This window comes from Petaurus breviceps, unplaced genomic scaffold (assembly GCF_028583685.1).
Source record: "Petaurus breviceps papuanus isolate PSGF00001 unplaced genomic scaffold, PetGlider_PUasm1.0 120, whole genome shotgun sequence".
NCBI classification, from domain to species: Eukaryota; Metazoa; Chordata; class Mammalia; order Diprotodontia; family Petauridae; genus Petaurus; species Petaurus breviceps.
In genome coordinates this window covers 914027-936703 of record NW_027185627.1, presented here as the reverse complement: position 1 = coordinate 936703, position 22677 = coordinate 914027, and the positions used below count along the sequence as shown (strand labels likewise).

At 45.6% G+C, this 22677-nt stretch overlaps 1 protein-coding gene across 1 annotated transcript; it reads left to right on the top strand.

Moving 5' to 3' along the window:
* Nucleotides 1-65: 65 nt before the first annotated feature.
* Nucleotides 66-22676, top strand: GBA2 (glucosylceramidase beta 2). The gene is made up of 17 exons (XM_069089118.1): nucleotides 66-749; nucleotides 8260-8351; nucleotides 8630-8745; nucleotides 15447-15665; nucleotides 15889-16128; nucleotides 16714-16816; nucleotides 17162-17315; nucleotides 17485-17610; nucleotides 18694-18866; nucleotides 19020-19124; nucleotides 19296-19403; nucleotides 20672-20823; nucleotides 20978-21084; nucleotides 21258-21400; nucleotides 21529-21644; nucleotides 21762-21953; nucleotides 22057-22676. The coding sequence occupies exons 1-17, from the start codon at nucleotides 388-390 to the stop codon at nucleotides 22378-22380; spliced, it is 2832 nt and encodes a 943-aa protein (XP_068945219.1). The 5' UTR covers nucleotides 66-387; the 3' UTR covers nucleotides 22381-22676.
* Nucleotide 22677: the final 1 nt, after the last annotated feature.

Sequence of the window (22677 nt, the reverse complement as noted above, 5' to 3'; positions counted from 1 at the left end):
GAAACGGGGCGGCTTTAGGGGCTGGGACCTGGCGCCTCCATCCGGTCCGCCCGCAGGGCGGGGCGGGGCCTGTGGGGCCCGATAAAGGGGCTCCTCCCCTGCTCCTGCAGCGGTCCTGTAGCATCTCTGGACCCATGACCTGGAGGTGCAGGTCCAGCCCTTCCCACCCCGGATTCGAGGAAGTAATTCAGCGCCTCTCCTCCGTGGCCCTGGCTCAGTTCATCTCTGCCCGCGTCAGTCGCCCACAAGGACTGGGTGAGCCCGAGGGCAGCGACGCAGGAGACGCGGTCCGGGTCACCCGTGAGCCCAGGAACTAGACAAGACCCTGCCCGGGTCAGAACTTTGCTAACGTTGGACTCGGAGCGCGAGTCTGCAGGACCAAGAACCATGGAGGGCGCCTTGGGGACCGGGACCCCCGACGTTAGAAGAATCAAGGGGGACCCAGGGACCCTTGGGACAGAGAGTTGTGGCTCCCAGAACTTGGCGAGCCCAAGCCATGGAAGCTCAGAGGACATTCCAGACTGTGAGAACCCGGCGGACTCCAGGGAGAGGAACGACCCAAACAATGGAATCCCAGAAGACCCTGGGCAGCTGATGGCTGCCTACGAGGGCACAGCCAGGGGCCACCAGGTACCCGGGTTTGGCTGGCGGATCTGCTTGGCTCACGAATTTCCTGAGAAGAGGAAGCCCTTCAATGCCAACAACGTCTCCATGAGCAACTTGATGAAGCACTTGGGCATGGGTGTCCGGTAAGTGTCCCTAATGCTCCAGACGTATTTCTCCTTCCCATTGCCCTATTATTTGAGGTAGGGAAAAATGAAAGAAATGGGGTCTTGCAGTGATTGCATGTCATAGCTTGACCACTTAACCTCTAGGAAACTCAGGCCCCTGCATTGCCCAGAAGTAAGACTACTAGACCCTACCTTCCTGTCCCCTTTTTCCTGAACTCTTGTGCTTTCATTCTAGGCTACTATTTATGTTTCCAGATGGCTAGTCACCAAAGGCAAGAGAAGAATAAGTAGGGACCAACTTTATGACTGTTGTGAGGCAGCATCCAAGGTACCATGAGTTAGATTCCCACCAAACCATAAACATCTTCTGAATTCCATCCTGTCCCATCATCTAAGCCTTCCTTAAAAGCTCACCCTGACACCTTCTGGATTTGGGGGGAATAGTCAGGGTGGGAGGCAGTTTGTATTGGCTCCAAGAATCAAAGATTTAAAGCTGAAAGAAAACTTAGAAGTATTAGTCCAACTGCTTCAGTGGATAATGTGTGGTTTAATAATTGCATTTAATAATCAATAATAATCGTTCTGAGATGCCTTCAAAAGAAAAAAGGCAGATGGTAACAAGGACTACCAGAGACATTAATGTATCTTTCCATTTATCCTGGAACCTGTCCAAGGTTCATTTCAGGGCCATGGTTCTGTCCTTTCTATTCCCCCCTCCCCAATAATGCTGCTTTACAGTACAAGGTGAGTAAAGTGAGAGGACATGAACCTCATGAACAAACAGGTGGATGTAAGATAGGCAGGGGAAAATGACCCTGAGTCAGGTTAGGAAATACACAAACTGGGGAAAAATGTAGGAAAAGAAACCCAGAACTGATCATATCTAAGGTTGGGAAAAGACAGAGTGATAAGAAGAAACTATAAGCAAATGTTACTACTACGCTGAAGGCTATAAAGCAGGGGTGGGGAACCTGCAGCTCAAGGCCACGTGTGCCACTCTAGGTCCCTGGGTGTGGTAGCCCTTTGACTGAATCCAACCTTCACAGAACAAATGCCCTTAATAAAAGGATTTGTCCTATAAAACTTGGGCTCAGACAAAAGGCTGCACCCAAGGACTTAGAGCACAACATGTGGCCTTGAGGCTGCAGGTTCCCTACCTCTGACCAAAAGTCTGTGCATTGGTTCAGGTCCTCTGCCACTCCTCCATTAGATACTGTGTAGGTTCAAATCTCACCACCTTGTGTAGAGAGAAAGTGTGAGAGAGTTCCCTTTGGTTAGCCATAACTATGTGTTAGAAGGCTTCTCCATCCTTTTTGTGAGCACCAGCCTAATCTGTTTTTTTCCCCTTAATGACTTGAGCCTGAGAGCCCATCTTGGAAGTCTTGGGGAAATGTAGGAGGAGTGATAATATATAAATGGCTAAGTCTTCCCTGGACCCTAGAATTCAGAGGAGCTTGAGCACAGGCTGAGTCATCCTGGATCCAGACTGGGGCCTCAGTTTCCCCATGCCAGGGTAGGGTGGGAGCTGTGACACAGGGAACTGGAATGAGATTGGGAGTTAGGGTACCTCAGTAAGCAACATGTAGGGTGGGGCAAAGAAGGAAGCCCAAAGGATGACACTATATGGTGTGATTGAACTTACAAAGAAAGCCAAACAAGCCAAGGAATGACTAGGCTGCTCTTAAATGAAGGGAGAGAGAACCCAGGAAAGAGAGTTATTGGAGAGAAGGGGGTGTGGGGAAGGAGAAATAGTGCTCTTCCTGCCTGGCTCATGATCAGTAAGTCAGTCAATAAGCTTTTATTAAGCACCTACTATATACTGTACTAAGCCCTAGGGATACAGACAAAAGCGAGAAATAGTCCTTGTTCTCCAGGAGTTCACAGTCCAATGGGGAGACAGCGTGCAGAAAACCTGCGCACACACAAGCTGTATGTGGGATAAATAGGGAATAGCCAACAGTGGGGAGGCGCTAAAATTATTAAGGATTGGGAAGGCACCCGGTAGAACGTAGAATTTCAGCTAAGGCTCGAAAGAAGCTAGGAGACAGACAGGGAGAAGAGAAAGTGTTCCAGGCTTTGGGAACAGCCAGTGAAAATTCCCAGAGCCAAGAGGTGAGTGTCTTGTTTGAGAAACAGCTAGGAAACCAACGTCACTGGACCAGAGAGCACTTGGGGCAAGGGGCAGTGCTGAGTTATAAGAAGATTGCAGAGGTAAGGAGGGCTAGGTTATAAAAGGCCTCGAATACTAAACAGAGGATTTTGTATTTAATCGTGGAGGTGATAGCCACTTGAATTCATGGTCAGACCTGCGCTTTAGATAAATTCAGGCAGAAGATGAATTAGAAGGGGAATACACTTCTAACAGCCACACAACCAGGAGACTGTTACAAGACTGTTACATTAGTCTATGTGTGGAGATGAGGGCCTGCACCAGGACGTCGGAAATATCAGAGGAGAGGAGGAAGCTCTAACAGAAATGTTGCAAAGTCAAAACCAACAGGCCTTGGCCACAGATTGGATAAAGGGGCAGAGGGGGAGAGATATAGGACATGTCTATAGGACATCCAGTTCAAGATGTCTAAAAAGCATTTGGAATGCAAAACTGGAGGTCAATAGAGAAGTTAGGGCTGAATGAATAGATTTGAGAATCATCAGCATACAGATGATCATTCAATCCATGGAACATGATGAGATCGCTAAATGAAATTTCATAAAGGAAGAAAAGAGGGCACAGGACAGAGCGCAGTAGAGATACTGACAGGTTAGTGGTCATGACCTGGATGGAGATCAGCAAAGGAGACTGAGAAAGAACAGTCAGAGAGGTAGGAGAAGAAACAGGAAAGTTATACAGTGAAAATAGAGAGAGAAGAGGGTGATGGACAATGTCAAGGGCCACAGAGGAGTCAAGAAGGATGAGGACTGAGAAAAGGCCATTGGATTTGGCAGTTAAGAAATCACAGATAACTTTTGGAGAGTTGAATGATGAGATCAGAAGCCAGACTGTACAGAGTTAAGAAGAAAGTAAGAGGAAAAGAAGTGGAGCCATTCATTGTAGATGGCCTTCTCAGGGAGTTGAGCAACAAACGTTGGAAGGAATATAGGATGAGAGCTAGCAGCAGGGATAAGTGGTTCAAGAAAGGCTTCTTTGACAATGAGAGGGAGACATGGGCAGGTTTGTAGGCAAAACATGTTTGTAGGGAAGCAGTCAGTAGATGGAGAGAGATTGAAGAATGAGAAAGTAGGGACAAAAGATGGGGCAGGCACTCTGCTGGGGGAAACAGGATGGAATGAGATCATTTGTGCAAATAGAGGAGTTTGCCTTGGGAAGGAGAAGGGTCACCTCTTCATGTGAAATGGGTGAAGGAGGAGATACTGTCAGCTGAGTACTATGAGATGAGAAGGGGAGAAGAGGGAATGCTCTGCAAATGGACTTAATTTTTTCACTAAAATATGAGACAAGATTGGGACAGAGCCATGGGAGGTTTGAGGAAGGATGAAAAGTTTTGCAAGAGCTGCTTCAGAGAGTTCGATAGTGAGGTAATAAGGGTGAGACACCATTTGAGTTTGTGGAACATAAATTTGCTGTCAGCACTGCCACAGCTGGGTAGAAACTTGTTTCTTGGGGTGGTCAGGTGGCTCAGCGAGTAAGAGCAGCGGCTCCAGAGTCAGGATGACCTGGGATCAAATCCGGGTTCAGATACTTAGCGCCACACCCAGAAATGACTGGCCATGTAACCTTGAGCAAGTTACTTAACCCCAATTGCTTTAAAAAAAAGAAAGAAAAAGAAACTTGTTTCTTATCTTTCCCTTAAGTCATACTCTCCTACCTAATCTTTCAACCCACCTTCCCCCAACTCCTTGGGGGAACTCTCTTGGGAGCAACTCTGTCCCCAGATTTTTTTTTTTAAAGCAATCTCTTTCATTTCTCACCCCATCATTCATTAATTTATTCAGTCTGTTTTTATTAAATGCTCACTTGTACCATGCCCTGTGGAAAATCTTTTAAGGAATACCAAAGTAATCTAGGACTACTGTGCCCTCTCAGTGTAAATTTAGTTGGCATAAGTGGACGAAACCTATATCATTATTGTTCTAATGTTTCATCACAGTAGTCGATTACTAAAATTAATGGTATAAAAAACTTCAAAAAGCAACAGAAGTTGTGATAGATTAGAATGGGGATGACCTAAACTAGATGAGATTTGAACTAATCCTTCAATCAACAAACATTTATTGTGTACCTAATACTTGCAAGGTGTTTTTCTTGACTTTGGGGAAATATAAAGATTTAAGGCGTAGTTCCTGTCCCAAACAACTGATTGTCTTATTTGAGAGACCAGATATCCATTAATGTCTTTCCCTTCACTACTAAACTTACTAAAAAAAAATTGTTTATGCCAGATGCCTCTACTTTTTCACTACCCAGGGCCTCTCGACCCCTTGCAACGAGGCTTCCACAACCATAGCTCTACTGAAATTGCTCTTACCAAGATCGTGAAGGATCCCCTAATCACCAAGTCCAGTTTCATTTTTTTCAGTCTTCATTTTTCTTGACCTTTCTATAGTTTTTGACATTGACCACCTTTTCCTGTTGGATATTCCTTCATCCCCCAACTTTGCAGAGATCACAATCTCTTAGTTCTCATGACCACTAATTCTTTGCCCTTGTTACTGGCTCTTCATCTTCTTCCCAATTTTTTGATGCTTTCCAAGAGAGTTGATCTTGGTTACCTCTCTGTCAGTGAACATTTTCTAAGCCTACTACATTTTTAAGCCAGGTACTGTGTTAAGTGACTAAGTGCTGGGGATGCAGATAAAGACCAGAAAAATTATCTTTACACTTCCCACCTTGGCAATCTCATTCGTTGCCAGAGCTTCACTCACTACCTTTATGCAGATAGCTCCCATATTTGTACTTCCTGAGCTTCCTTTTCAGCTCCAGACCGACATCTTCACCTGGATGTCTCTGAAGCCTCTCAGGAGTCAGTTGGCATATTGAAGTCAGAGGACCTGCGGTCAGACCCTAGTTCTGCTACTCACTTGCTATACAGCTTAAGCCCTCAGAGCCTCATTTTCATTACCTGTGCAACGAGTGATTTGTGTTAGATGTTCCTTAAGGTCTTTTTTGTCTAAATCTTACAAAACCTACATTCAGAAATCAGGTTCACTATCTTATTGAAACCTCTTCTTCCTTCTTTACTAGCTCTATACATGGTGTCACCATTCACTTTGAGTATATCTTTGACTGTTCCCTCTCCCTCATGTCCTGTCAATCCTAGTGATGCCACCTCCTCCACATCTCTCAAATCTGCCTTTTCCTCTCTGTCCGTATAGCTACTTCTCTACTATAGGCCCTCATAAGAGCCTAGACTACTGAAATAGCTTCCTAACAGGTCTTCTCACCTACATTTCCTGTTCCCTCCAATCCATTTTTCATAACATTGTCATAATGACCTTTCATTTACATAGGTTTTGTCATATTGTTCCTACTAATCCTTTAAAGCTCAGCCCAAATGCCAGTCTTTCAGGAAGTTTTTCCTCTTCTGAAAGATAATGATCTTTCCCTCAGACTTCATGGAACATTCCTTTTTTAATTCCTATCAGAGAAAAAAAAAGAGTGTCTTCACATTGTACTTCTATCTCTGGGTGCTAGACTTTATTTTTGGTTTATTCCTTGGAGAGACTGTATTTTCTAAAGTTTTCACTCCTAGCATTTGTAGCGGCAAGCACCCCAAGCGTCCTCAGGGTTTGCTGCCAACACAGGTTCTTGGATCTGCTTTGTTGAAGGAAAGCAACTCAAAATGGGTTAACAAGCTTACTTTAATCAGTCAAACATATATCATTTACCTCGTTCAGGGGAAAAAGGTCAGCACCCTGAACTTCAAAGTATACAGGCAGAATTATCAAGACAGAAACAGATCAAGTAGACAGCTTTCCAAACTGTCCAACCATTACACCCATACCAAATCAACATCTGGGTTTCAACATCTGGGTTTTTCAAAGGGGGGGGGGGCCTCTGAACAATGGCTTCCCAGAGTCTCATCTGATCAAATCACAGAACACTTCTCAAAGTGAGCCCTCAAAACAAAGCCTCAAATCAGGGTTTATATAGCCTTCTCCTGGCTCAGAGAATGTAACAACCTTATTGACCCACTGGCCAATCAAGAAGTATCTACTGAAAAACAAATCTCTCACCCCAGGCTCCAGGTGCACTTTAGCCCAGGGGCAGGGAAGATCTTTAAAATGTACACTCCCATTACAGTGTTTTCTCCACACTAGTCATTTACTCAATATTCATTCTGTTGTATGCCCACACAATAAAAAGTAAATTTCATTTGTAATACTTGAAATACCGGATTTGAGCTAAGTAGAGAAAAATGGTAAAACTATTTCAGAAAGAGCCAACATCACAAGCAAAAATATGGGTGTGGCTACAAACATTAAGTAGAGGCAATCAATGATAATTCAAGGCTGACTGGAGTCACAGTTTATATAAACAACTTTCAGAGAGATAGTATAGCTATTGTTATCCCTGTTTTATAGAAGAAGAAACAGATACTCAAGATATTTACTTAGGGTTCCATAGATAGCAAGTGCCAGAGTCCAGGTTCTAACCCAAGTCTTTTGAATCCAAAACCAGTGTTGTTGAATTTGAAGAACTGGTGAATCACACAGTCATTATTTCCATAATTACCTTGCTTGGTAAACCAGGTTTCCTCTTGACTTCCTTATTTCTATAAATGGCACCTTCATGTATCCTCCCAATCCCTCAGGCTGTCTCAAATAAGGAAGTAACAAGAAATAAGCCTAGAAAAATAGAAGGGGACCAGATTATGGAGAACCTTGAGTACCGAGCTGAGGAGTTTGGTTTTCGGCCTACTCTAAATGCTGGGCAACCATTAATGGTGTTTTTGTTCAAGAAGTAAGATGAAAAAAGCGATGTTTTAAGGTTAATCCTGTGGCAGGTTAGAGTAAAAAGGAGAGATTGGCCGCAGTGTAATGAGGTGGAAGGAGTGCTGGGTTTGGAACAAAAGAACCTGAATTCGAGCCCTGGCTCTGCCACTTACTGGGTGACCTCAGGCAAATCACTTACTCCTCTGGGCCTCATCTTCATCTGTAAAATGAGAAGGCTAGATTGGGTAACTTCTGAGCTTTTTTCCAGCTCTAAATCAGTGCTCATAAATGATGAGAAACTAAACTGAGTTGGTGGCAGTGAAAAGAAAGGGATGATATGAAGGAATTTCATGGGGGAAAACATGGCTAACAATAAATCTTTTAAGGAGTAGATAAAAATCTGCCTTTTTCAGATCGCCTCAAAGATGTCCCTAAAGTTAACTTGGCTGACTGAAAGAGGGAGTTTGTTGTTGATAAAAATAAGAAAGGTGGGGAAGCTGGCGTAGAAGGGAAGAAGATGAGTTTGGTTTGGGCCATGTTAAGTTTGAGATGCTATCGGGACATGGAGAAAGCATTGGAAATAGGTGGAGCTGCTGCTACCTCTCTTACCTGTCAGTGTCATTTCTGCCCTTAGGTATCTTAAATGGTGGTACCAGAAGACACAGGTGGAGAAGAAGACTCCATTCATAGACATGTTAAATTGCCTTCCCCTAAGACAAATCTACGGTGAGCACTTCTCAAGGGAGAAAAGGCAAAGACCTCATTCATTTCACTTTCAAAGAAAAAGTCCCAACCTCATCAGATGGGAAATTGAAAAGGAGAAAAGAGGCCACTTCCCTGTCTTTTAAAACAAACGAAAAACCTTCCTTAAGTCCAGGGAATAAGATGTGACTTTATGTTCTCTCATCTGTAGCTTGTCACCTCACTACCACTATTTTCCCTTTCCCCCTCCCTCCTCTAATGTCCTTCAAGCGTTGGTCTGTGACCTCTGGCTCTGTCTCTAGGTTGTCCACTGGGTGGCATTGGAGGTGGTACCATCACCCGTGGCTGGAGGGGCCAGTTCTGTCGATGGCAGCTCAACCCTGGGATATACCAGCACCGAACAGTAATGGCTGACCAGGTAAGGAGAGCTGACCAAGGATGAAGGCTGTGAAAGAAAATCATTGAATTCACCAAGTGCCTACTTGTACCTACTTGTGACCCCAGAATAGAAAGAGCAAACAAGGAGCTATGACTTAGTCCCCAAGGAGGAATGGCCCAAGTAGGAGGGGATTGGCAACCTCACCTATATTTGTCTTTACCCTTGTGTTTTGGTTGCAATCTCTCTTAGCAGAGAGAGTTTGAAATTACAAATCCTTGAAGAATTGAGTGAAAGAATATATTAAAAGCCAAGAAAAGGGGCCTCTAGGGTTAAGACAGTAAGTACCTACTTTAGCTCTAAAAAAGGCCTTTCCCAAGGCTGTTGTTGTTCTGCTGTTGTGACCACCTCACTCCTAGGACCCTTTATCTTCCTAACCTGAACAAATCCTTTTTTCTTTCGTTCTGTAGAAACAAGATTAGAATTTTTAAGAACTTTAACTAGGAGACTCAAGGAAAATAAAAATAAAGAATGAAAACATAAAAGGAAATAAGCTCATAGAGTACAGATTTCTGATTCCAACTTTAACATCTAACTCAAGATTGGCTTGACTGGCATAGATTTTACAGGATAAACTCTGCCCCTTTTTCTTATGTCAGCTCTTTGGAGTAGATGCCAGAGAATGGGTGATGGACAGAGATACTCCATCTTTTAGCCTGAGGTAGATTCAGATTGTCACCACTGCCAAATCTTGTGGGATTTCAGTCCTTCCCAGAACCTGCTTTGAGTATTATTTTCAGGTATGAACCCTCACCTTATCTCCTTTGCCCTGGAATTGTTCTGCTCTTCTGGCCCCTGGAAAACCAAAGGACTTCTTTATTTGGCTCCTAAAGTTCCCCCTTAAATTTCAGGCCATTGTCCACTAATCTTGCCTTCTTTGTCCTTTTTGCTAGTTACTGGTTTCCAACCCTCATAAAATGGACTGGATAATCTTGAGCTTGAAACCTTATGATCCTAATATCTTCCAGGGTGGGGAACCTGTGGCGTCAAGGCCACATGTGACCCTCTAGGGCCTCGAGTGAAGCCCTTTGAATGAAAACTTCACAGAACATACCCCCTTAATGTAAGGATTTGTTCTGTAAAACTTGGACTCAGTCAGAAGGCCCCACCTGAGGACCCAGAAGGTCACATGTGGCCTTGAGGCTGAAGGTTCCTCAGCCCTGATTCCCCTCTAACCTGTTTTTCTCTCTCCTATTTGGTTTGCCTGAAGCATATTTAACTAGTTCTGTAGGTTGATTCTACCCTGTAATGACATTCACATTCTTAACCTATTGGTCTAAGTGCTACACCCACTAGCAACATATCACCTCAATGACAGGGACCATCCTTCCTTTGGAGCCTCTGTACATCACATGAAACTCCCTATCTTTTCCCTTTTTGGTACTTAACTTCCCTGTTGACTTTCTCGGGTTTCTGGTCTGAGGGATGCCTTCAATTCTCAGCTCATTTGTAGAGCAAAGAAGACTGTTAGGTCCTGAACCAGTAAATGAGGCTGTGAGGTGTTCATCTCTGTCTTCCACAGGTTCTCTTTAATGATGTCACTCAGGTTCCCCAGGGTAGTGACCTGGCAGATTCCTGTCACAATAGTGCTACAACACTAAAATTACTTAACACATATAATAATGATGATGATAGATAAACTTCTACCAAAGAAGGTTCATTTCTTCATAGCCTTTGCCATCAAAGAGCTTATGGTCTTTTGGGAGAGATAGGACTTAAATATACATGAAGACGGTTTTTGAGGCAGCCAGGTAGCATAGCAGTGGGCCTGGTAGCAGGAAGACCTTAGTTCAAATCTGTCATCAGACACTAGCTTCCTAACTCTGGACTTGTCACTTAACCTTTGTCTACCTCAATTTCCTCACTTGTAAAAATGGAGATAATAATAACATCTACTCCTCAGGTTGGTTGTGACAATCACATGCACAGTGCATGGCCCTTACAAGGTGCTATCTTCCTTCCGAGACTATGATTGAAGTGTCAAAAATAAGTGGTAGACAGTGGCAGAAAGACCAACATGGGCTTGAGGAACAAGGAGAAAGCTTTGTAGAGAAATGAGGATAAAGAGTATTCTTTCCAGATATACAGTGTTCTTTTTTTTTTTTTTGCCTTTTGGAGGGCAGCTGGGGTTAAGTAATTTGCCCAAGGTTACACAGCTACTTTTTTTTGTGTGGGTGTTAAGTGTCTGAGGCCAGAACCGAACTCAGGTCCTCCTGACTTCTTGGCCAGCACTTTGCTCACTGCGCCACCTAGCCACCCCCCTACAGTGTTCTTTATATAAATTATCTCACTTAATCCTCACAGCAAACCTGAGAGGTAAGTAGTAGTAGCAGTTTCCCTATTTTACAGATATGGAAAAGGAGCTTTGAATTAAGAGACTGGCTCATGGTAGCACAGCTAGTAAATGGCAGAGCCCAAAGTCAAACGCAGGTTCTCTGAATCACTGGTTAAATAACATTCCAGCAATGGGATAGAGGAAGAAGAGTGGGAATAAAGTAAAACAGACTATCTGAAGCTAAATGTAGGTTGTAGGGGACCTTTGGGGCAGAGGGCCTCTTCCCTATCCTGTAAAGAATATGTCCCACCACTGAGAAAGAGGGCATGTTTAAGGGGTGACTAGGGGGCGCAGTGAATAGAACACCAGCCCTGGAGTCAGGAGGACCTGAGTTCAAATCCGGCCTCAGACACTTAACACAAAAACTAGCCATGTGACCTTGGGTAAGTCAGTTAACCCCAATTGCCCTCCAAAAGGCAAAAAAAAAAGGGTATGTTTATATGAATTTGGATGATGTGGTAAGTGAAGAATTTCATTTCCTCATCCCGGGTCTCCCACCTCTTTCAACATCCTTGTAGAAAAGGAGACAGTATTCTATCCTGCCTCCTGCTTGAAGTGGAGAAACACCATTCCATTGAGCACCAGGTTCCTCTCTTCCAGGAAAGGGGAGAAAGGCCATTCCATCAATTTTCCAGCCATGTCTCCTATTTTGGGAGAAGGGGAATAACATCATTCTTTTAGCTTCAAGACCTGTCCCCTGCCCTGAGTTGCCTAAAACCCTATGAACAATGAAAATATACTTAAACTCTCTCAACGATTAACTCCTTCCTGGTCATACCCTCTCAGTCCTAGTGTTTCTGACCCTCAAGCAATCAACATCAAACCTCTTCCCTGGTTACCCCCTGCCCATCCCTTATTCTCATTTTTTCCAGATTCCCCCTCCGTGTCCTACCCCGAAGCCATCTCCTCTTCCACTGTGCTTTCGGGAATGCCTACTCCATAGGCAACAAATTTGCTTTCGTCTTCTATCTTTTCCCACTCCTTCCATCTTTTGTTCTCAGTGAGACCTGGCTCCCTCCTGATGACACAACCTCCCTGGCCTCTGTTTCTAGCACTGACTGCACTTTCTTTTTTGTTTTTTAAAGCAGTCGGGGTTAAGTAACTTGCTCAAGGTTACACGGCCAGTTATTTCTGGGTGTGGTGCTAAGTATCTGAGCCCGGATTTGATCCAGGTCATCCCGACACTGGAGCCGGTGCTGTTACTCACTGAGCCACCTGGCCGCCCCTAAGCAATTGGGGTTAAGTAACTTGCTCAAGGTTACACGGCCAGGTGTTTCTGGGTGGGTGCTAAGTGTCTGAGCCCAGGATTCGATCTCCAGGTCTTCTCAACACCGGAGCTGGTGCTCTTACTCGCTGTGATACCTGGCCGCCCCATGGCTGCACTTTCATTACCCCCAATTCGCTGGTCAAGGTGGAAGAATTGGAGTACTCCTGGCTCCCATTGGCACTTCCAATTTCTCACAATATCACTGTCACACAGTAACTTCTTCCCATCCTTTAAGATTCACTTAATACATATCTAATACCCTGGAAGCTATTGTCTACTGACGTCTAGGACACCCTCCCATCCTTTTTTCTTCAGTGCTTAACTTATAGCCTTTATCTCTTCCTTAACTCCTGTCTTTATACTAGGGAACTTCAGTTTACATATATGTACTCCTTATAGAACACTAACCTCACAGTTCCTCAGCTTAATCATTTCACATTACCTGCTCCTCCCACCTCTGCTGCATACAAAGATTAACATACCCTTGCTCTCTCCTTCACCTACACGTACACTCCTTCCATAGTCATGAACTCTGAAATTTCTTCATCTGATTGGTCATAGTCTGTTTTGTGTCTTTCCACCCCTCCCTCTGCCTTGCAACGCCAAACTCTTCATCTTCAGTATGACTTCCAATCCCTTGACTTCTCATTTCTTTCCCAGGCCATCACCCCTACACTAGGCTGCACTCTTCTCCCTTTGCTATCTCGGTCTCTTGATGAACCAGTTCAACATTACACTTTTCTCTTTCATTGAGTCCCTTGTCCCTTTATATAGCCACTCGTGCCCTGGGATCACTTACATCATCCATTGCCTTTGTTCCTGTACACATGCAACTGAATAAAACTAGAGAAATCATGTGAGCATGCTGACGCTGCCTACCTCCAGTTTTTATTACACAATCACGATTGGGTCCTTGTTGCTCTAGTCTGTGGCGGTCCTTCTGTGCCTTCCTCAGTAACTCGCCATCCCACTCACCATAGCTCCCTCCCACATTTCTCAGCCCTCTTCAAGTCTCGTTTGGCTCCCTTTCCTCACCCTCTCATGTTTTACTGAAAAAGTGAAGGTCATTTGCTGAGAGCTCCCTGCTTTCCGCTTCTCATCTCACGTCACTCATGTGCCTTTTACCGCTCTGTCCTTCACCGTCTCCTTCCCAAGGCAAACCCCTCTTCCTGCACCCAGGGATCCCACTCCATCCTGTCTCTTTCCCCAGATTGTCCCCTCTCTTGTCCTCACTCTCTTACTCATTCTCAGCCTCTCCCTCTCTACTGACTGTTTCCCTGCCACCTACAGACATGCCCGTGGCTTCCTCTCATCGTCAAAACCTTGCTTGAATTATCCATTCCTGCTGCTAGCTTCCATCCTCTACTTCTTCCCACTTTGCGGCTCAACTTCTTGAGAAGACCATCTGCAACAGAGACCTCTACTTCCTTACCTCTCACTCTCTGCAGTGCAGCTTCTGAGACTTCATTTGGCTGATAATGTTTTCTCCAAAGTTACTAACAGTCTTTTAATTACCCAATCTGAAGACCTTTTTTCAATGTTTGTCCTTCTTGACCTCTCTATATCCTTTGACTCTGTCAGTCACACTCTTCTATCTAGGTTTTTGGAACACTTGTCTCTCCCGATTGTCCAACTAGCTCTCTGACTTCTCTTTCTCAGTCTCCTTTGCTGGCTCTTCATCTAGGTCATCCCCACTAACTGTGGTTGTTTCCTGAGGCTCTGTCCTTTTCTCTTCTCCCTCTGTATTATATTACTTGGTGATCTCATCAGCTCCTGGATTTGATCATCTCTATGCTTATGATCCTCATATCTCCTACTTATCCAGACCTGTCCTCTACTGACACAGAGTCTCTCCTCTCCAACTGTCTATTGGACATCTTGAACTGGCTGTCCTGTAGATATCTTAACTCAGCATGTCCAAATCCAAATCCCCTGTCTTATTGACAAGCATGAGCTTTCCTTGGAGAGTATGATCCAAATGGGACTTGGACTGTAACATTATGCCATATCATACCTGATAATTGTAAACATGAAGACTTGTTTTGCATGATCCCTGGGGGGTGGAATTATGAGGAGAAAAGAAGCTGCAGAGAGTGATTTCAGCTCAATCTAAGGAAAACCTTCCAAACAATTAGAACTGACTGAAAGGTAAAGTGGGCTTCCTCTGGAGACATTGGGTTTGCTACCTCTGAAGAAAACATTGATTTTTGGAGTCAAAAGGTCTAGGTTTAAAACCTAGATGTGAACTTGGGCAAGACACATCACCTTTGAGCTTCAGCCTTCTCTAAAATGACGTGGTGACCAGATGATTTCCAAGGTCCTTTCCAGCTCTTTAAATCTATGGTCTTAGGTCTTCCAACTGAAACTAGATGGTCACTTCTCATAAAATCATAGAATCTCAGATTTCGAAAGGACCTCAGAGGACTTTTAAGCCAACCCATAGCCAGGTAAAGGAGATTACTCTTATTTAAATCTGGATTGGATTAAATCCCTTCCAATTCTGAAACTGAGTCATTCTAAAAATGAGTGGGGCTCAAATAAGGGGAAGATAGGTCATTCCAGCTTAGGACGAAAGCATGGAGTTAGGAAAGAGCATACCTCATATGCTTGGGGACAGTGAGACCATCCTGGCTGTAGTAGGTGGTTTGTGTAGGGAAGTAGCTGGAGGTAAGGCTGGAAAAGTAGCATAGGACTGGGTTGAGAAGGCCAAGGCTAAGGAGGGCTGACTTGATCCAGCAGATGCTGGGGAGCCACTGAAGGCTTTTGAGTAAGTAGGATGACAAAAGCAGGGCTTTAAGAAGACTTATCAGGAAGCTGTTTGAAGAAACCTGAGAAAGCAATCATGGTAGCTTTGTCCTGCTGTGGTAGCATTGGGAATAAAAAGAAAAAAATATATGTCAGGGAGACTTGAAGAAACATTGCTATTGGGTGTCAAACATGGCCTGATACTTAATAGCTATGTGACATTAAGCACTCACTTGAGATCCCTGGGCTTCTGTTTCCTCCTCTCTAAAGTAAGATTTAAGAGATGCTGAATTTGAGGTGTTGACAGGCTAACCAAACTCCATCTTCCTTTTTTAGTTCACTGTGTGCCTGCGGCGGGAAGGACAGACAGTGTACCAGCAGGTCCTGTCCCTAGAGCGTCCCAATGTCCTGCGGAGCTGGAATTGGGGCCTTTGTGGATTCTTTGCTTTTTATCATGCACTCTACCCCCGAGCCTGGACTGTCTACCAGCTGCCTGGGCAGCAAGTCACACTGACCTGTCGCCAGATCACACCCATCCTCCCCCATGACTACCAGGTAAGACTGATCCCTGACTTTGGACTGATGATAATCAGGTAGCCCCCACTTCCACAGATGCTCCCTTTGCCTGTCAGTATAGCTCTCTAGGCTTGAATCACCCCTTTATTCCTCCAAGACAATGTCTTTGATGAAGGGAAAAGGTTTAGAAGAGAGAAGGGTACATTTTAGGGTAAATAGCCAGAGTCTACTTTCTCATTGTCCTCTCCCTTCTCCCACCCAGGACAGCAGCCTGCCTGTGGGGGTATTTGTGTGGGATGTGGAGAACACTGGTGATGAGGATTTGGAAGTATCCATCATGTTCTCCATGAGGAATGGCCTAGGAGGTGGACACGATGGCCCAGGAGGGCTATGGAATGAGCCCTTCTGCCTAGAGCACGATGGGGAAAGTGTTCAGGGATTGTTGCTGCATCATCCAAACCCCCCAAACCCATACACAATGGCTTTGGCTGCCCGACTCACAGTGAGTATCAAGGAGACAAGGTGTGGGCTTTAAATGAATGGATGAATGGCAAGTATTTACTAAGTGCTTGTTAACATATGTGCCAAGAATCATACTAAGTGACAGAGATTCAAAAATAAAACAGGATGGTTCTTGCCGTCAAGGAATTTACATTCTGTAGAGGAAGATAACATAAGGGGGTGGTGGCCAGAGAAATCACAGGTATAGTGATTGGGGCTGTGGAGGAATCTGTCGGCGTGATCCTTCCAGAAGCAATGGCAGTGTTGGTTTGATTCCCCTTCCCAGAGGATAGGAAGCGATAGGAGCCTATCAAGGAGATGGCTGAGGTGAATGGTTGGATGGGATGTGAAACACAGCCCAGAGTTGGGCCCAGCAGAGAGGGCCATGTGCATCTTTGCTGGCTAACTCACCAGTTAGAATGGCACAGCCTCAGGGCAGCATCCTCACCATGGTCTTCACTCTTACCCCTACATTCTCACTCTTCCAACTTGCTGGGAGTGGGTAGCAAGAAGATGTAATCTGGTCTGCAAGGGGGCAGTTTAGACTTGTTGTTAGCCACCTTTACTAAGAATGCTATCCTGACAGGCAGACACCACAGTGACTCATATCACAGCCTTTGACCCTGATGGCACTGGACAGAAGGTGTGGCAGGACTTGCTCCTGGATGGACAGTTGGATTCCCCATCTGGTGAGGTGGGGAGAAGGGGGAGTGAGAGGAGTGAGGGGTTCTAATTAGATTAGAAAATGGTTAAACTTGTCCCCAGCTTTGATAGTCTGATAGGTGAAGAATCTAATAATGATTGTTTCCCATCCTGGTAAGAGGGTTACAACTAAGGGTAACTAGATATATTCATGGGGGTTGAGAGGGTCTAGTGAGGGAGGCCCCAGGAATCTACTTTATTTCCGTGTCCATCTCATAGAGTGCCCCAGACTCTCCATTAAAAGGTTCTTAGATAGTCCTGGGCTGAGTAGGAATATCAGATCCCCAAGGCTAGGGGCTTTCCTATGCTGATCATTCCTATGTCATCCCTAGGCCCCAGCCCCCAAACCCAAAAGGGACAGGGCATAGGTGGAGCTGTGTGTGCAGGAGCCCATTTGCCCCGGAGAGGCAGATGCCAGCTGGAATTTGCATTGGCCTGGGACATGCCCAAGGTTGTGTTTGGAGCTAGGGGCCAAGCCCACTACAGGTAAATGAAGGAAGTGAGTGGGTGTGTGCAGGAAGGTCAGGGAGGGTAGTGGGTTGTGGTGATGGGACTCCAAGCTTTGGGGAACATGTAGAGAGGCTGGATAAAGTGTGTAGAAGTTGCTTCATGTGGCTCAAAGATGCTTTATCATCATCTTCTATCCCTTTTTCAGGAGATACACCAGATTCTTTGGCCAAGAAGGAAATGCAGCTCCAGCCCTCTGTCATTATGCACTCACCCAGTATAGATCCTGGGAGGAGAGAATTGTAGCGTGGCAAAACCCTGTGCTGGAGGACAGGTATGGGGAGATGGCCTCCGGGCCATGGCCAGTCTTTCCAGCCCTAGACCCTTTCCCACCTTACTGGGCTCAGCTTGCAGGTTCCTCTGGATAGTATGGTCATGCCTTCCCCTGCTCAGACAGAACAGCTCTTCTTGTCTTCTTGTCCCTCAACCTGTGGGATCCCCCAGACCATTCACTTTCCAGGATGCTCACTCCAGGGCATAGACTGGGAAGGTTCAAAATGAAATTCATTATAGTCATAACTGCACAGGAAAGTTGTCTTTGGGTTCCCACAAATTGTGGGTGGAGCCCTACCTTGTCTTTATTTATTCTGGCTGAGAGGTGATGTGGCCTTCTCTCTCTACTCACTTGGCTCTTTTTTCATCCTCCTCCCTGGAGTGCTTGAGGTCTGGTTCATGGAAGTGCTGCTTTAGGACCCCCACTGCTGCACTGCATTCTCTTCTCTGTTGCTTCTCCATGCCCTCTAGAACATGGGGTCCATGGACTTATTTTCGAGATATTATAATTACTGCATGTCTTCATAATTGGTTTCTTTTGTAATTAATCACATGTATTTTATTTTATGAACATTATTTTGAGAAGGGGCCTGTGGCTTCACCAGACCACGAAAGTTGCCTGAAACACTGAAAAGGTTAAGAAGCCCTGTGCTAGATCTTAGTTGCCTGTTGTCCTGTCCGGAACCCGGTGTTTTCTTCTCCTTCTCTTCCAGTTCTAAGGCTGTATTCTATATAGTTACAGCATGGAAGGAGGATGGGGTGCTGGGAGTGGGGTGGCACACAGGTTTTCCCTGATTTCCTGTATTCGTTCTTCTTGGCAGTCAGCTGTGTCGTGTTATTTCATCTCATTATTAAGGCTAGTCTTCAGAGAAACTTGGCTAGCATGACCTTGGCTCTGTGCTGATCTACAGGTGCCCATCTCCACCCATTCCCCATAGGTATGACTAGAGTACCCATTCCTCTAGTCTTCTCTAAGGGTAAACTTGTCACTGTTCTAAACATATTTAAACTTTTAGAAGAAAGTTTTTTTTAATACTTTTGGTGAAAAGTATATAAGTAATGCTCCCCTACTTGTGTCCCCTAGGTCCCTGCCTGCCTGGTACAAGTCTGCACTTTTCAATGAATTATACTTCCTGGCCGACGGTGGGACTGTGTGGCTGGAAGTCACAGAGGAAACAGCCATGGAGGGGTTCGATGGCATGCTGAGCCAGCTCAGGCCTACCCTGCAGGAATATGGACGCTTTGCCTACCTCGAGGGTATGGGAGAGCACATGGGGAGACATGGAGGAATCGTGGGAATCCTAGCATAAGGGGGCAGTCAGTGTTTGGTAGCAGCTAAGGGTTCAGAGTAGCATCACTAGTGTTTGGAGGTGTGGTCACCCAGGGACATTCAGAGACTCTTCCTCCTAGGACAGGAGTACCACATGTACAACACATATGATGTCCACTTCTATGCCTCCTTTGCCCTCATCATGTTGTGGCCCAAACTCGAGCTCAGCCTTCAGTATGACATGGGTAAGAATTGCCCAATCATGACTTCCCCTTAAAAACATTATTTATTGGCACACCTCACTCCCTGCTCCCTTCTACCCTGGTAGGCTCCTGTCCTCCACCTTAGATGTCCACAGTCTCCCTTCACGTATCTCTTAAGGTCCTTCACAACCACTGAAGTCTGTTTTCCCTTAGCTGTAGCAACTCTGAGTGAAGACTTGACACGGCGGAAATATCTAATGAGTGGCGTGACGGCTCCTGTGAAGAAGAAAAATGTGATTCCCCATGACGTGGGGGACCCAGGTATGTTGGATCTCCTGCCCTAATATGGAGACCCCTCCTCCCCTCCAATTTCTTTTTACTCTCACTTGACTTTATAAGCTTCTTATAAACTCCATGGGTTTAGTTATCATCCATGTGCAGGTGAATCCCATATCTGCTATCCAGCCTTCATCTCTCTCCTAAGCTCCAGACCCACATCATCAATTACCTATTGGGCACATCAAACTGATTTCCCATAGACAGCTCAAAATCAGCACATCCAAACAAGAATTCAGCATCTTTCAGTTAAAACCTACCCCACTTCCAGATTTCTTGATTTCTGTCAAGGGCATCATCATCTTCCAGTCTTCCAAGGCGTTCAGTTTTGGTGTCTTCAATTCATCACTCTCCCTCATCCCAAATCTTGCCATGGCTACCTCCACAATCTCTCTTATTCATCCCCTTCTTAATACTTACACAGTTATCTTATTTCAGGCCCTTAGCATTTTCTTTTTTTTTTTGCCTTTTGGAGGGCAATTGGGGTTAAGTAACTTGCCCAAGATTACACAGCTAGTTTTTTTGTGTGGGTGTTAAGTGTCTAAGGCCAGAACCGAACTCGGGTCCTCCTAACTCCAGGGCCAGCGCTTTACTCACTGCGCCACCTAGCCACCCCCCTTAACATTTTCACCTGGACTATTGCAGAAGTCTTCAGGTTGATTGCCCTGCCTGAAGTCTTTCCCCACTCTAGTCCATCCTCTTTTCACCTACCAAAGTGATTTTCCTTAAACACAAGTCAGATCTGACCTCATCATTCCCCTCTTCAGTAAACTCCTTTGGCTCCCTTTTTCCTCCAGGATCAAATATAAATTCCTGTTTGACTTTTAAAGCCCTTCAAAACTGGCCCAAACCTATCTTCCTAGCGTCATTATGCCACCATCTACCTTCTAGCCAAACTGACCTTGTTATGGTCCCTCCCACACAACATTCTCTCTCCCAATTTCAAGCATTGCCATCCCCCTACTGGGAATGAAAATGTACTCCTCATTTCTGCCTCTTCAAGATTCAGCTCAGATACCACCTGCATGAAGCCTTTCCTGATCCCCCCCCCAACTACTCATGTCTTCCCTCCCTAAATAACCTTATAATTCTCTAAATCTTTATATATGCACCTTTCTCTTACAATAGAATAAATGCCCTGAAGAACACTCTTACATTTTTTTTCTTTGAATCTCTAGTGCCATGTATATAGTAGGCATTTCATAAATGCTGGTTGGTTGATCAATTGCATGTATCCCATTTTCTGACACCAGATGATGAGCCATGGCTTCGTATCAATGCTTACCTAATTCATGACACAGCTGATTGGAAGGATCTGAACCTGAAGTTTGTGCTGCAGATTTATCGGGACTTTTACCTGACAGGCAATGAGAGCTTCCTGAGGGACATGTGGCCTGTGTGTCAGGTAAGGTCCCATTGGGCATGGCTCATGTACTAGGAGAAGTACAGGCATGTAATGCAATGCCATGCACCTTGCCATTGGGATTGGAGGAGAAAATGTGGGGCCTGTTGCAAACCCAGATCTTTATGTGTTGATGTCCTGGAGTACTCCACTACAGGCTGTAATGGAATCTGAGATGAAGTTTGACAAGGACCAGGATGGCCTAATTGAGAATGGGGGTTATGCAGACCAGACTTACGATGGATGGATCACCACAGGTCCCAGGTATACTTAGAAATGAAGAACTGTACCAGTGGGGGGTATTGTTCTGGCCCCCAACCCCACATTCCCGGTTAGGAATAGTAGAGGGCTATTATTCTGATCTCTGACCCCGTGTGCTGAATATATGTGATGATGGGATGGAGAGGGTATCGTCCTGACACGATATTCCTGACCAGTGCCTACTGTGGGGGCCTGTGGCTGGCAGCTGTGGCTGTGATGGTCCAAATGGCTGCCACATGTGGAACTCGAGATGTCCAGGAGCGGTTCTCGTCCATCCTGAGCCGAGGCCGGGAGTCTTACGAGAGGCTTCTCTGGAATGGTAAGGCAGGCCTGGCGGGGAGCATGTGCTGGGGGAGACTGGCTCTGGGATGGGTGTGGGCATGTTAGCTTAAGGGGGTAAGAAATGGTGACTCAGCTTTGCCATGCCTCCCTTCTCCACCCAAACAGGCCGTTACTATAACTACGACAGCAGCTCCCAGCCGCAATCCCGCATTATCATGTCTGACCAGTGCGCTGGCCAGTGGTTCCTGAGAGCGTGTGGACTAGGAAAGGGGGATACTGAGGTAAGAGGGGAAGATATGAAAGTGATCTGGGATATAGGCCAGGGCGTCGGGAGGGAAAAAACCTCATGTGTCTTTCTTTGTCGGCTAGAGGAAGTGACCCTATCTCTTTCTGGGCAGGTATTCCCTACCCCCCACGTGATTCGAGCTCTCCAGACAATCTTTGAAGTAAACGTCCAGGGCTTTGCAGGCGGAGCCATGGGGGCTGTGAACGGTATGCAGCCAGATGGTGTTCCTGACACATCCAGTGTTCAGTCTGATGAGGTCTGGGTAGGTGTGGTCTATGGGCTGGCAGCTACCATGATCCAAGAGGTAATCAGTTTGCGGCTTTTCTTCCATCCCAGGTTATCTTTGAGAAAGCCAGGACTTCATCCCCTTCCTTAATTCTTACTTTGTACTTTATTTTTCCCAATAGGGCCTCATCCAAGAGGGTTTCCTTACAGCAGAAGGCTGCTACCGCACAGTGTGGGAACGACTAGGGATGGCATTCCAGACACCTGAGGCATATTGCCAGCGTCGAGTATTCCGATCCCTTGCCTATATGCGACCACTCAGCATCTGGGCCATGCAGCTGGCATTACAGCAGCATGGCAGAGCCTCTGGGCAAGGCATGGGACTGACTGGACAGACAAGTGGAGAAAGCATGGAAGTGACTGCTGGACTGAAATTTTCACCAGCTATGGGACTTCATACCAAGTCAAAAGCCAGAGCAGACCTGGGGGACTTAGATACTATTTAGAGGAGGAGGAAGCTGGAAACACTGTTGCACCTTCCCCTTCCCATCTGCAACCCTGAGCCATCAGGACAATCACCTACCACCCACTTCCCCCAGCAGAGCCATGGGGGTGGGAGACACTAGCACCACAATCACTTATTTATTTTCCCTCCCTCCACTCCCCAATTATTTGCTGCATGGAATGCTAACAATGATTGAGCTATTCCCCTCCCCATCCCTATGCCCTGAGCCAGACCCCCTCACCCAAGATTGGGTGGGGGAGTGGACATAGCTACACAAATAAAAGACCCAAGAAACCAG